Genomic DNA, 14,745 nt, shown 5'->3' with positions numbered 1-14,745 from the left:
TTGCAAACATACCGACCCGGAGGATTACCTCAAAATGTTATTATACATATTCATTAGCAAAAGAGCAAATAAGAGTGACAAACTCATAGTATGGTTTCACCATATATCTATATGCTATGGTAGGTTTTACCCACATAGCACTCCTTCATATCATAGAGCTGGATGAAAAGACCACAGCGCTCATAATCAGAGAAAACCAACACTGTTTTTTTAAATACTGTAGTGAACGGATCTGCTTATGACTCATGCATGGAAGCCCAAATATGGAGATTTGTTTTTTCTAAATATACAAAAGTGAGGAAAAGTGCTTTAAGTGTGAGTCTGACTGGAGTTAAAAATAGACACTGGTGCAGTTTCCTCATGAAAATCAGAAGCACTTGTGGTCCTTTTATCATTAAATTCAATACTGAAATACGGGCAAAGCAACTTCTGGTGTACTTATTTCGTGTTTAGAATTCATAATTTCATAATTTTGCTCTGCTGATATCGCCAATTAGTTTCTCATACATTCTTGTCACTGTAAACTAAGAAATGGAAGAAAACAAGCAAAAATAAAATACAACCCACCGGTTGAAATCTTGCACTTCTGTGGTAAATAACTTACAAAATTGAAAAGAAAAAACCCTTTGTTTACAGTACCAAAACCCGACTATATTTTTAGACCCCTTAAAAACCTTGCGTCTATAAATAGCTTTACAAATATACATGTTAATTCAAATAAAACTTTTGTTTTGCTTTTTTAAGATTAAATGTTTACATGATCTCAACAGTGTATGCTCCCTTGCTCTAAAAAAGTCATTCTTTTCTTTTTTTAAGTACACTGCCACCGACTGCAATATGATACATATTTATATCTATATATTTACAATAAAAACTTTAAGATACATACAAAGCACACAGTTATATATCTTCTAATTAAATCTCACATCTAGGAGAACCTTCTCTCTTTTCTTATTAAAAAAGGATGAAAAATGTTCTTTGTGAGGAGTGGAGAGGAGAGACTGGCCATGGGTTTGATTCTCACTCCAGTCAGATATTGCTGTAAAAATACTTCCTGTCCATGTGTGACAGGACGACTCTATCTGTCGCTTCAGAACTGTGCTGTTACACAGTGTCAATCCATTCTTTCTATTTCCTGTACATCAATTTGTCTGTTTTTTGGTAGGCACGGAATGGTTTGACCCTTCTGACTGTGTCGTGCAAAGGAAAAACGAAACTGGCCGAATACAAAAATAGGAATTCTCTTTTCAAAGACAATAATCTGAATAATAATTTGGAAGAAAAGGAGCTGAAGGAGAGGGGTATAATCCGTCCTTCAGTCCAGTGAACAGTTTGAAGTCTGAAGCTTCTCGTTGAGCTTTTCATGACATCCACACTGTACTAGGAGCCCGTCTGCACTGCCGCCACATGCTGGTCCAGTGCAGTGAACCGGAAGGTCCCCACAAACCACCATTTCTGTCCTGGGCCCTTATGTTCGTATGACCCCATTGCTGTGGAGGTGATGTTTAGGGAGACACGGCTCGTCAGGTAAGGGGTCGTGAGCAAACACAGAGTCGTCGCCGGAGGAACAGGTGCTGTTGGAGTCTGGGCAGGTAGGGGAGTACTGCTCAAACGACACCGACAGGTCCAGATACTCCTGATGGATCAAATGCACACAAACACACATATCAGAATGGGCAAGTTCTGGATAATAAAGGTTAAGGTGTTTGGTTGGATGCACGAGAGCTCTTACGTCAGTGGAGGTCATGGAAAGAACCCTGTCGTGATCCTCCACCAGCTGTCTGAACGTGGGTCTTTGTGAAGGAACAGCGTGCCAACACTCCCTCATAATCATGTACCTGCACAAATCACATCACAACACAAAACAATACATACATTTAATATGTGCCAGAAATAAAAAAATATATATTGATGGGTAATAGGTGCATCCACGTCATATCAGAATTGTTCTAATTACGAGATTCCGACTTTTAAAAAGCAGTCACGTTCTTGTATATATATATACACACACACACATATATATATAATACCATACATTAAACCATGGAGTTTTATTTTTTATTTTTTTCACACTAAAAAGGTTTTAAGAGTTTCTTAGATGAAAGGCAAGTAAATCAAAAGCGTACAGTTCATGAGTGCAGTTGGCAGGTTTGTCCATCCGATGACCCTCCTTCAGCAGTTTAAAGAGCTCCTCCACTGGGATACCTGGGTATGGTGAGCCGCCCAGTGTGAAAATCTCCCACAACAACACTCCGTAAGACCACCTGAGATGCAAGAGAGGTCACAGTTCAGAGCAATCACACATTTATAGTACAGTACAAAACATAAGTCAAATTCAATGACAAATTAAGTGTCTAAACCAGTGGTCTCAAACTCAATTCCTGGAGGGCCACAGCTCTGCAGAGTTTAGCTCCAACCAGCTCCAAATCACACCTGCTTGGAAGTTTCTAGTGATCCTGAAGAGCTTGATTAGCTGGATCAGGTGTGCTTGATTAGGGTTGGAGCTAAACTGTGCAGAGCTGTGGCCCTCCAGGAATTGAGTTTGAGACCAATGGTCTAAAGCAGGGGTACCCAAACTCGGTCCTGGAGGGCCGGTGTCCTGCAAAGTTTAGCTCCAACTTGCCTCAACACACCTGCCTTCAAGTTTCTAGTATGCCTAAGAGCTTGATTAGCTGGTTCAGATGTGTTTAATTGGGGTTGGAGCTAAACTCTTCAGGACACCGGCCCTCCAGGACCGAGTTTGGGCACCCCTGGTCTAAACACTTGCTAGGCCACTATATATGGTGGATGTGCTTGAAATAGTGGAGTAACAATACTCTCACTATCTGTCTGTCTGCCTGTCTCTCTCTGGGGTGTAGATACTTGGCAGATGTGAGAGAGGAGTTATGTTGGTTCTCACTGAGACTTATAATGTATGTTGGTGATATGAACCGTGAGTCTTATTAAACTAGAGCAAGTGTGTGTGTGTGTGTGTACACACATATGTGTATGTGGGTGAGTGTTATCACAAGCTGCTCTGTTAACTCAGCTCTTTTGTTTTGGCCCCATTCCTCCCACGCCACCACTGAGCAGTGCTAATCAAATTAGCCACGGTAAGAGACAACAGGAGCTATGAGCCAGCTAATGCTACCCGGCCGAACACACACACACACACACACACACACACATATAGTAGCCTTATTATGGCTGAATAACTGGCTCGTCATTATATCACTATCCGTTCATTAGCTTTATGTTGGAGTCAAATCTCATTTTTGCCCATCAGCGTGGTGCTCACGCAAACTCACACACATACACACATACAGAGCAGATCGAGTGAATGAAGGGCCCACTGCTCATATTTCATAGCATAAGTACAGCCTATAGGCAGAGGCAAATTATATAATTTTTTTTTACTGCTGTCTCAGGCCAACTGTGATTGAAGAGTATTTAGACATATTGGAAAGTGCAGCTCCGGGTACCAGTCTGAGTCTGATGAATGGGTGTTCGGTCAACTGAGAGACAGTGTGCAGTATACTAACATACTAAACAAAACCTGCTGTGCAAACACAGACACACACACACACTACCGTTCAAAAGTTTGGGGTCAGTAAAATGTTCACCGGCAGCACACACACACACACACACACACACAGTCAGTTAGTAGCCTTATTATGGCTGAATAACTGGCTCGTCATTATATCACTATCCGTTCATTAGCTTTATGTTGGAGTCAAATCTCATTTTTGCCCATCAGCGTGGTGCTCACGCAAACTCACACACATACACACACATACAGAGCAGATCGAGTGAATGAAGGGCCCACTGCTCATATTTCATAGCATAAGTACAGCCTATAGGCAGAGGCAAATTATATAATTTTTTTTTACTGCTGTCTCAGGCCAACTGTGATTGAAGAGTATTTAGACATATTGGAAAGTGCAGCTCCGGGTACCAGTCTGAGTCTGATGAATGGGTGTTCGGTCAACTGAGAGACAGTGTGCAGTATACTAACATACTAAACAAAACCTGCTGTGCAAACACAGACACACACACTACCGTTCAAAAGTTTGGGGTCAGTAACATTATAAAAAAAAAAAAAAGAAATTAACACTTTTATTAATCTTAATTATTTAGTAAGTTAGGTGGGTGGGGGGGGGGGGGGGGGGGGGGGGGGTATTGCTGCTCTCCCTGCTCTCATGATGCGCAGGGAGTTCTTGCCCAGAACAGAACCATACCGCCAATCCAAACTGTATGCTAATTGTCAATCATCTTTGACGATAGTGGTCCTGACAGAAATATATATACACACATTTATATACTCTTTGTGAATTAGACTACACTAGTCATGCTGTATGTTTATTGTTGAGTGCAGTCAGCAAAATAACAGAAAGATGTGTCTTTGTTTTATTTAATGGTTCTCAGGTCTGAACAAAAAAAAAAAGTCTAAAAGTAATCAAACAGTAGTCAGAATACATTATGCAAAATGAGTAATCTGTAAACAGATTACATTACTAACTAAATTTTTTGTTATGTAAGTTGTAATCAGTACTGGACTACAACTTGCAAGTAATCTACTCAGCATTGCCTATAATTTTCCGATTACGTAACAGAAAATAGCCAAGTCACTATTTTCAATTAAATTTATATTCTGCTACAAAAAATACACAAGAATGAGCTCAGAATGAGTTCTGCCTTCACAAAAAGTGCTGATTCAAATTAATCTGTGAATCATTTTTTAACCAGTTCATCACAATGAATGAACTTGCTAAAATGTCACAGTGCTACATGTTGGAAAACAAGTGTTTTTTCCCCACATATCTAAGCTAATGTCATGTTACCCATAGTTTATGCTAGTTACTCCCCAATACTGTATTTCACAATGTCCAGCAGGCCAGGTAAACTGTGATGTGTTCAATACCGCCCAGTCCTCGCCAATAACCACAATATTCTTATTACCAACTCCAGACCTCAATCAACAGTTCATTCATTTATGACAAGTTGCTCATACACGCACCTTCAAAAGTTCCTAAACGAGGCACACACAAAATTCAACACCTGGAGGCTTGACATTTGAAATACAGTGTGTAACCACATCCGCTGTATTTCAATTCAATGCCACCCAAGAGTGCTATCCTTCAAGCATTCTGAGATTGATAATAGTGTCGACTTACGTTGGTGGTCTTCTTGTAGTAGTCAATGTTGTGCACATCTCTAGCCAGGCCGAAGTCTGCAATCTTCATCACGTTGTCCTCGGTTACCAGAACATTCCGGGCCGCAAGATCCCTATGGATACACTGGCAACACAAACAGAAAGAGGGCCATCTTTTTTGCTCAAGTCTGATAAATACACACTATGACATACACATCTGGAAAATAATAACTGGCATCCATAGACAGCATTTATAAACTTTATAAACATTACAAGCTTCTTAAATTATTTCTATTTGAAAAAGTTTACAAACTAAGATAAGTAGATGTGTTACCTTCTTTGAGGCCAAGTACTCCATACCCCTGGCGACCTGATAGGCACAGGACACCAGATCTTTAAATGTCAGAGTTTCATTTGGGATTTTGCAAGTGTCAAATGAGTAGTCCATCCCAGGAGGCCTTCTCGCCCGCAAGTATTCCCTAAGATTTCCTTTAGAGGCATATTCCACCAGCACATACAGAGGACCTGTGTGAACATAGTCAGAACTATTTCAGTAAGAAAATTGTAAACTAAAAGAAAAAAGAAAAAAGCTAAACATCAAAGCCGGGATCTTATCTTGTATCTGTGTGTGTGTGTGTGTGTGTGTACTGACCATTTTGTGTGCATGCTCCTAGCAAGTTGATGATGTTCTTGTGTTTTCCAATCATCTTCATCATCTCCATTTCAGACACAAGGTCTGATAGGTCCTTATCTGTGCCGTCATCTAAGAAAACAGTAATATTGTAAAATATTATTACAATTTAAAATAACTGTTTTCTATTTTAATATATATTTTAAAATGTAATTTATTCCTTTGATGGCAAAGCTGAATTTTCAGCATCATTACTCCAGTCTTTAGTGCCACGTGATCCTTCAGAAATCATTCTGATATGCTGAATTGATGCTATTATTATCCATGTTGAAAACAGTTGTGTTGCTTAATATTTTTGTGGAAATACTTTTTTCCCCTTTTTTAAGATTATTTGATGAATAGAAAGTTAAAAAGAACAACATTTATCTGAAACAGAAATCTTTTTATTTAATTAAAATTAAGCACACCCACTGTATTAATGAGATTTTTTTGTGATCTGGGAGTGATGTTTTTTGACTCATTCATGAGTTAAGTCAGTTGACTGATTTCTTATGCAGTAAAAAACAAATATAATTTATACCATCTGGACACACACTCACCTTTGAGCATCTTGACAGCAACAGTGAGAGGTTTGTTGGGTTTCTCTTTGTCGATCCCAATGGCTTCTGCCATCACTACCTGCCCAAAGCAACCCTCTCCCAACGGTTTTCCCAGTGTTAGTCTGCAACAGAATCATCATTCAGCAAGGGACAAAACTCACACAACTTGGTTTACTAAAACTGTCTGATTATTATGGTCATTTAATGTTCACTTCAGCTTGTAACTCACTTTGTACGTGGAAACTCCCACTTGGGGTCAGAGGGCAGTTCAAGCTCAGAAACGTTGGGCAGCATGGGCCAGTCGCTGGATGACAGGCGTGCGATCCGGACCAACGGGGTGTTTGAATTCATGGAAGAGTTAGATTCCAAGGACACCTGCTTGGGTAAAGAATAAAAACAGCATGTTATTGTCCCTGAAAGAGAATAAGACAGTGTAAGATCGAGACAGAAAGAGTGGAAGGATCAAGATATCTATTTTAAGAAGATACTACTCTGAAGTGTTTTGTTGCAGACAGAAACATTATGTTTGTTCCTCAGAGGATTGTTTCTGAGAGAGAGAGGTTTGTAGCTGTCAGATCTCCACACAATGGACCACAGAAGACCACCGTGCACACAGAGCTATGATCTGAATTTTCGCTGTTGTCTTGTATTCAAAAAGGTGCTTGGGAGTATAATTTATACCATCTGGACACACACTCACCTTTGAGCATCTTGACAGCAACAGTGAGAGGTTTGTTGGGTTTCTCTTTGTCGATCCCAATGGCTTCTGCCATCACTACCTGCCCAAAGCAACCCTCTCCCAACGGTTTTCCCAGTGTTAGTCTGCAACAGAATCATCATTCAGCAAGGGACAAAACTCACACAACTTGGTTTACTAAAACTGTCTGATTATTATGGTCATTTGATGTTCACTTCAGCTTGTAACTCACTTTGTACGTGGAAACTCCCACTTGGGGTCAGAGGGCAGTTCAAGCTCAGAAACATTGGGCAGCATGGGCCAGTCGCTGGATGACAGGCGTGCGATCCGGACCAACGGGGTGTTTGAATTCATGGAAGAGTTAGATTCCAAGGACACCTGCTTGGGTAAAGAATAAAAACAGCATGTTATTGTCCCTGAAAGAGAATAAGACAGTGTAAGAGCGAGACAGAAAGAGTGGAAGGATCAAGATATCTATTTTAAGAAGATACTACTCTGAAGTGTTTTGTTGCAGACAGAAACATTATGTTTGTTCCTCAGAGGATTGTTTCTGAGAGAGAGAGGTTTGTAGCTGTCAGATCTCCACACAATGGACCACAGAAGACCACCGTGCACACAGAGCTATGATCTGAATTTTCGCTGTTGTCTTGTATTCAAAAAGGTGCTTGGGAGCCAGCAGCCCAACTGGCTCTCTTTTTTCATTCTTGCATTTGACGCGCATATAAAGTTAAAAATTCTAAATCCCACTAACAGCAATGGCATCATCATAATGTAAAAATTTCATCCCAAACTGTGATTGGTTTCTTTCTGGCATTGATTAGCATCTTTTTAGCCATCCATAACTGTCTTTGCACAAGAATCAACACACAACGTGCGCTGAATGCCATGACAATGACATGTTGGCCTATAACTTGAGCACTATTCTTTTAGTTCCTTGCAAGCACTGCTATTTCCTTTCAGGAAATGCAAATCTTTGTAGACTTTCATGAGACACTGAGAAAGTATGTCAGCAGCAGGAAGATCAAACTGTCTGACATTGATATCTCAATATTTTCTAAAATAAGAACTAGCTCAAAATACACACCTACACACACACACTATTTGAATAAAAGAAAAAGAAAAACACTGCAACATGATTATGTAGCTTGAGTTGATTCCAGTGTGACATTGTCAGACTTTGATTGCTGGAAATAACTTGAGGGGAAAAGAAGAAGAGATTGGGAGAGCGGCAGAGATTAGAGAGACAGTGTGTGTCAGCTGCAGCTGCTGTGATTTAAAATGTTTAAAACAACTGAGAATTTCACCAGGAGAGAAACATGATATAAACACTGACAGTCTCCAGGAGAGCATGAATATCCCCCTGCCACATCACATTTGACATGCACAAACTACATCTTCATAGACACGAATAGCCCAAAGAGCTTTACGTTAAGTGTGCAAAAGAGGAGATACAGAGAGAGAGAGAGAAAATAGGAAATAGGCTGATCAAATCTTGTATCTACTTTCTGTTACCTGTCTCTTGAGGGGGAATTTGGACAGTTTTTGAACGGGTGGCATGGGGAGAGTCTTCTGCGTGTTCATCCGCATTCGGCAGAGAATAATGATGACCATGGTGAGGATGAAGAGCACGCAGCCTGTCACGTAGATGAGGATGTCCGCATAGTCATCCTCTCTCTCCATCTCCACCGCTGACAAAGAGCACAAGAGCACAGGTTAGATGTGCAATGATGACATTATGAGACAAATGTGCCAATGCGTTATACTATAGATGAAACACTGACTGTTGTGAGTGGTAGTACGTCTGAATTACATTCAAACAACACACCTTTATACTATTTAGAACCTACTTTTTAAACGGCAGCAAAATAAGTACTTATTCAAAAGAAGAACCTACTTCTCGATCGATTAAAATGTTTTAAAATGTCTAATTTTTCTATTAGTGTTGTCTATTGTCAGGGTCCGAGTGCCAAATGCAAGTAAAATTTGCTGAGCTTTGCTTTGATGAGAAAATATATTTTTTTTTACTGGGAACTGCAACATAATATGTAGCATAAATCAAATTGTGATAATGTCTGATCCTCACTGATGTAAGCAATGATTCAAAGACATACAAACCATCTTCAAACAACTATTCCTCAGTGCAAAATTTGCCTAAAAGACTTATCTCTAGAACTAAATGTGGCAACACACATGTGGAATATAAAATCAGAGGAACAACATCTGCTGAGGGGCGATTAGAAATATTTATGGACAGCAAATTTTCTCAGTTCATCCACCTATGTGGCAAAAGGTTCATTTTGAACCCTGTTTGTTTCTAATACACATAACCACAAAATTCAGTTTATCAACTTGAATAAAACATGAAACCCAACATAAATTGGCTACTAACTACAGCCTAGAGACTTTCACTTAAAAACAGAGTGGCTTTAGAAACAAGCCCCACTAATGGTTAGATTAGAGATCATGTTAAGTCAATCATTAGTTATTGTTCTTTGTTCAAATTTATAAAGCAGAAAGCATGCAGTTAATTTACAGCCACCTTTCAAACTAATTAACATGCTATCGCACACCCATGCAGGTACAAACATCCCATAATGCCCCTCTCTCCGGGAGGCTTATTTGGCACTTGTGTGATGAGCCCCACAGTTCAGTGTCTCTACACGAGACGAGCGATTTTAATTACAGCAGCAGAACGGAGAGCAGGATAACAGGATGAGTGCAGAATTAATGAATCGGGCCTCCCAGATACTGGGACTGTGTGCCATCAGTAAATACTCCAGTAAACACGACAAGCACTTCCATCACGAGTGTGTGTGTTCTCGAGTGGAAACAGTCTATGACAAAAACTCATCATCCGTCTTTTTTCTCTGTGTATGTTATGTTTGAATCTGAAAACAATTACAAACTACCAGGTTGTTTTTAGAGGACTTTAGTCAGGGTGGCATATTTAATTTGACGTGAATAAAAACGAGGCTGCCGTCTGCCCTGACTAACGTCCATAGAGGATATGATTGAAAACATTTCAAAAACATTTTAACTGCAAAACTATGAATAAAACATTCAAGGACACTAGAGAAAATATGAAGTGTAGAGACATGGGAAGAAAGGAGTGAAAAGAAACCCCAGAAAGTGAGACTTGCACACCTGGTAACACTGTAAGCCAGGCAGAGTGATGGTTAAAGCCAATCGAGTTCCCTGCCAGACAAGTGTATTGCCCCGCATCCTCAAAAGACACATTGGTCAGGTAGAGAATCTCCAGCTCTTTATCCGTAGTATTTATTCCCGCAGTCTAGAAAAGCAAGGAGAGATGGAGAGAGAGAGAAAGACAGACACATAAACCACAACCCTTGAGAAAGGAACAGCACCCAACACCGGGAGGAAGATCTGAACAAGCGAAGTTGAGTTAACCCATCACCAGTAACCCAGAAATCCCACACTCCTATGAATGAAGAGATGACCTAGAAGCAAATTAAAACCCAAACCCTGGTGGAAAATGTAACAACCCATCAGCAGCAGCAGGTCACTTTTGTTTCATCCAGATCTGTTTGAGGTGCAAAGAAAACATAAAAAAGAGCGTGGAAGAATATTACCAGCTTTAATCCTAATTTAACCGCTCACTAGATAAAACTGACACCTTTTTATGTCTTCCAATACTCAAGAGAGCTGTGTGTAGTGTATGAGAAAATCAATAAGAATGTGTATGTGGCACAGCCTCGGCTCCTATTAAACATGCCCTTGTTGCATTGATTGTTGAAGAAGAAGTGAGCATTTAAATGAAGCAGACACACACTTGCCTTACATAACAAGTCCTCGAATCAGGTCACCTTATTTAATGTGTGAAAACAGGACAAGAGGAGCAGGGAGAAATAGAGAGAGTTTAGGGGAGTTTGATTCTACGCCACCAAAGTCATAATTGACATCAGCTGTTTGGAGAAAGATTTTTACCTGGCTGGGACACCATGAGCCAGAACGTATTCTCTGACATGCCTACAAAGTTGTGGGCTCTGCAGCAGTACTGGCCTGCATCTTTTTCTGACACATTATACAGAGTCAGCGTATCGTGGGCCTCTTTTACCTTACTGACAAAACTCTGCAGAGACACACACACGCACTTAGTCAGAGCCGAACACGTTCACACATGAACAAACACTTAATGATTTAAACTGTTCACACAGCTTGTTACCACTTGTTACCACTTTTTTACGATGCTGATACACTTAGGGGCAAATTCACAAAACAGTTGTGCCACTATGGTATTTTAGTGCAAAAACCTGGTAACCTCCCAAAATCCAGTTATATTAATGTTATATCAATTGGGGGTGGGGGTTATATTAATTTCTTTGACTTTTTTAATTTTATTTTACTTAATGTCAAATTAAATTTTCAATTATACTCCCTGTTTGCTACCTCAATTCAAATGCACAAACTGAATCAAAATTCAGTCGAAATCGAAATAATTCGTTTCTGAATGGTGCTTCATTAATATTTCATAAGTCATTCTTTTCAGTGCAAACATCTCCTTTCATATAAATCAGGCTTCTTATAGATTGTGGCTTATTCACAAAACTTAGAACAATTTATGTTACTCTATTATCACTGAATGAAAGCAGCAAGATGTTGCGCTGTTAACAGATTTGCACAATTCCTTGTAATCAGGGAACTAAACCAACACAGACAGCGCATGCACATACACAACACTATCAGCGGATACAAAATGCAACCCATGAAGATTTATATGTGGTATTTAAAAACTAAAAATTACAAGATAAGAACAGGAACGAGCTTGGGAAATGTTACGAACTGGATTCAAACTCATTCCACCTGCATTGGCACCACAGCTCAACACACTAACTGCTAAGCCATCGCTCTGACGACACTATATGTTATAATTAAATGCTCAAATATTGTCTTCAGCCCCTTTATCCACACATTTCTGTTTCTGTGTTTCTTTCAGACGCTTCATTTGCTTTATTCTCAGTTTCCGTTCTTTTCCTTGATCGCAGGCATTGTGCCACACATGATCTGTCGCTCAGCACTCTTGGTCTGGGGAAGGCTTTAGAGGGTGCGCAGATGAGACTGTGTGGGGAAGGGAAAAGCCGGCGCGCGGCTCCCAGTAAAATACTGTTTCAATTATGTGGGAGTCTAAAATAGCGTGGCGGTCTGGCCAGCCGACGCACTCCCCTCCTCTGCCTGCTGACTCGGCCCTTCCCTCGCTTCCCACACTCATTTTTTCCATGGGTTTTTTGGGAGCCTCTTCCCTTGTTCCCTCCCTTCTTCTCCTCTGAAGAGTGAGTGGGGTAGCACAGCTAATGGCTGTCTCCCTGTGCGACGCCACCGCGGCGGTTAGCTTAGCCTAAAACAGATGTCTGCCTCCTCTCTCACTCCTCTGAGAGGAAAAAGAGAGTGAGATACCCCCAATTCTCCAGTTGCAGAGTCTATAGTGAGATGCTAACATGGGTGGGATTAGGAGTTGAGGGAGGTGCTCCAAGAGTCACTCAAAACTCACATGAGACTTAATATGTGGTTTAATTTAAGCTGCACTTGGACACATTTTTAAAAAAAAATGCCTTCAACATCTATGAAGGTCCTTTCTAACAAGCACAAAGTAAAAATGTTTTCATAATAGAAGTTTCAATGTTCTCCAGTTGCAGAGTCTATAGTGAGATGCTAACATGGGTGGGATTAGGAGTTGAGGGAGGTGCTCCAAGAGTCACTCAAAACTCACATGAGACTTAATATGTGGTTTAATTTAAGCTGCACTTGGACACATTTAAAAAAAAAAATGCCTTCAACATCTATGAAGGTCCTTTCTAACAAGCACAAAGTAAAAATGTTTTCATAATAGAAGTTTCAATAAAAAAATTATTAAATCTTTGTATTCTCTGAGAAAAGTAAACTATAATACAAATATTTAAATCATTGTCATTGTAACAAATCATAATTATCGTAATTTTAATATAAAGGCATAGTAAAGGTTTAAAAAAAAATGAAGTTTGAATTATGGTTCATCAAAAGTGGTTCATTCATGCATTCTTCTGATGTGCCATTATAGATGACTGTACCTTAAGGATGTTGACGTAGGGGGCGCCTTTGGGCCCATACTGACTTCCATTCACCTCGATGTGTTTGAGCCACTGGATGTGTGGCTGAGCATCACTGTACACCTTACAGTGGAACTCGACGTCACTGCCCACCACCACCGTCTGATTGGCCGGGAGTCCCGCCTGTAGAATTGGCCGGTGAGGAGAGCGCTCTGATTGGACGAGAGATGGAGGCCAGTCAGCGATGAAGGTAAGTTTACAGTAAGTTAGGTAGAATGTGTGTGTTGCATGTTCATACCCAGCACATCAAGTTGGTAAGTGTGTTTGATTGTTCCGTATTTGTTCTGCACCACACATGTGTAGTTTCCCCGGTCAGATGGAACAGCACTCTCCATGACCAAACTCCACTGCTGATGCCTCAACTACAGAGAGAGGACGACAGAGACAGAGTTTTATTCATAAAGTGGGATATTACATAAGAGGTCCACTTGAATCCTTCCTCAGTTTTTTCTATTAGCTGAAGAAAAGCAGGTGCTAAACTCTGTGTCTGTATAATGTTATGAGTATGATCCACTGAGCTGATAAATCCAAATTTAATTTGAATTGCATTTGCAAAGTTTGTCAATACTATCTTTGAATGTTTGCTTGAAATTGGTTTGTTTAAAAGACAGACAGACAGACATATATATATATATTCTAAACTTGATGTGCACAGGAATCGCAACCATTTTGCTGTACTCAAATACAAGTACACGCTCAACTGATTACAGACAGCTTGTAAAATAAATAGAAAGATTATCAAAATATTTTAGAGAAAATTATTATAAAAAATTAATAAAAATGAAAGATTATTATAAATTACTGCTAAAATATTTTCTTAAATATAACTATTTCTATATATATATATATATGCATGCACACACACACACACACACACACACACACACGCACACGCACACACACACAGAACCATCCATTCATTCATAGAGCACACTCTAATTACATGTCTCTCTCTGCTTCTTTCTGTTTCTCTTGCGCTCTGTCTCTCTCTCATTCCTCCTCTACGTACTTCGAAGGTCTGAGTGGAAAAAAATGTAACTGTGTAAATATTATGAGCTGTGTTTTTGAACAGTTGCGTGGTAACACCGCCTGAGCGGGCAACACGCACATAGACAAACACACATGCCTAAGAAAGTTGGCCTGTGCCCCCTGCACTCCTCCCCCTTGTCTTCTAGATCCTCACCTTCTCTCAGGCAGCTCTCACTGGCTCACGCTCACTTCTGTGTTTCCTGGTTGATACAGTGCACAGTATGAGAAATGTGTGTGAGTGAATGTCTGTATAGGAGTAGTTAACATCAAATGTGTTGACTCTTTTGAATCAAGATTTTAGGTTAAAATTAATGTAAATGTCTAAGGGAAATTGTACTGTATTGTATATTGTATGTCCTGTAACTAGTGACTATTTATTTTAAACAACTTTCTGCAAAGTAGTTCATTTTAAATGATCCTACATGGAGACTTACTGTATTTTTAAATGTAAAATTTTATTACAAATATTTAATGCAGTTGCTCAACCAGTAAGAGGTCATAAAGACTACATAATAATAATATTAAATATATTTATATATATATATATATATATATAT

General features: G+C 39.7%; 1 protein-coding gene across 1 annotated transcript in view; it reads right to left on the bottom strand.

The window, feature by feature from the left end:
* Nucleotides 1–1,391: 1,391 nt before the first annotated feature.
* Nucleotides 1,392–14,745, bottom strand: part of LOC107585263 (fibroblast growth factor receptor 3-like) — a 34,238-nt gene continuing 20,884 nt past the window's right edge. The window contains exons 5-16 of the mRNA XM_016272210.1: nt 13,398–13,521; nt 13,121–13,311; nt 10,203–10,347; nt 8,571–8,746; nt 7,291–7,436; nt 7,062–7,183; nt 5,784–5,894; nt 5,466–5,656; nt 5,154–5,276; nt 2,127–2,275; nt 1,733–1,838; nt 1,392–1,636 (exon numbers count right to left, since the gene is read on the bottom strand). Of these exons, the coding sequence (XP_016127696.1) occupies nt 1,469–1,636; nt 1,733–1,838; nt 2,127–2,275; nt 5,154–5,276; nt 5,466–5,656; nt 5,784–5,894; nt 7,062–7,183; nt 7,291–7,436; nt 8,571–8,746; nt 10,203–10,347; nt 13,121–13,311; nt 13,398–13,521 (1,752 nt within the window). The 3' untranslated portion in view covers nt 1,392–1,468. The remainder of the gene's footprint in view (nt 1,637–1,732; nt 1,839–2,126; nt 2,276–5,153; nt 5,277–5,465; nt 5,657–5,783; nt 5,895–7,061; nt 7,184–7,290; nt 7,437–8,570; nt 8,747–10,202; nt 10,348–13,120; nt 13,312–13,397; nt 13,522–14,745) is intronic.

The sequence above is a fragment of the Sinocyclocheilus grahami genome, unplaced genomic scaffold, assembly GCF_001515645.1.
Source record: "Sinocyclocheilus grahami isolate Dianchi unplaced genomic scaffold, SAMN03320097.WGS_v1.1 scaffold68.1, whole genome shotgun sequence".
In the NCBI taxonomy this organism is placed as follows: Eukaryota; Metazoa; Chordata; class Actinopteri; order Cypriniformes; family Cyprinidae; genus Sinocyclocheilus; species Sinocyclocheilus grahami.
This window is presented reverse-complemented; position numbering and strand designations above follow the sequence as displayed.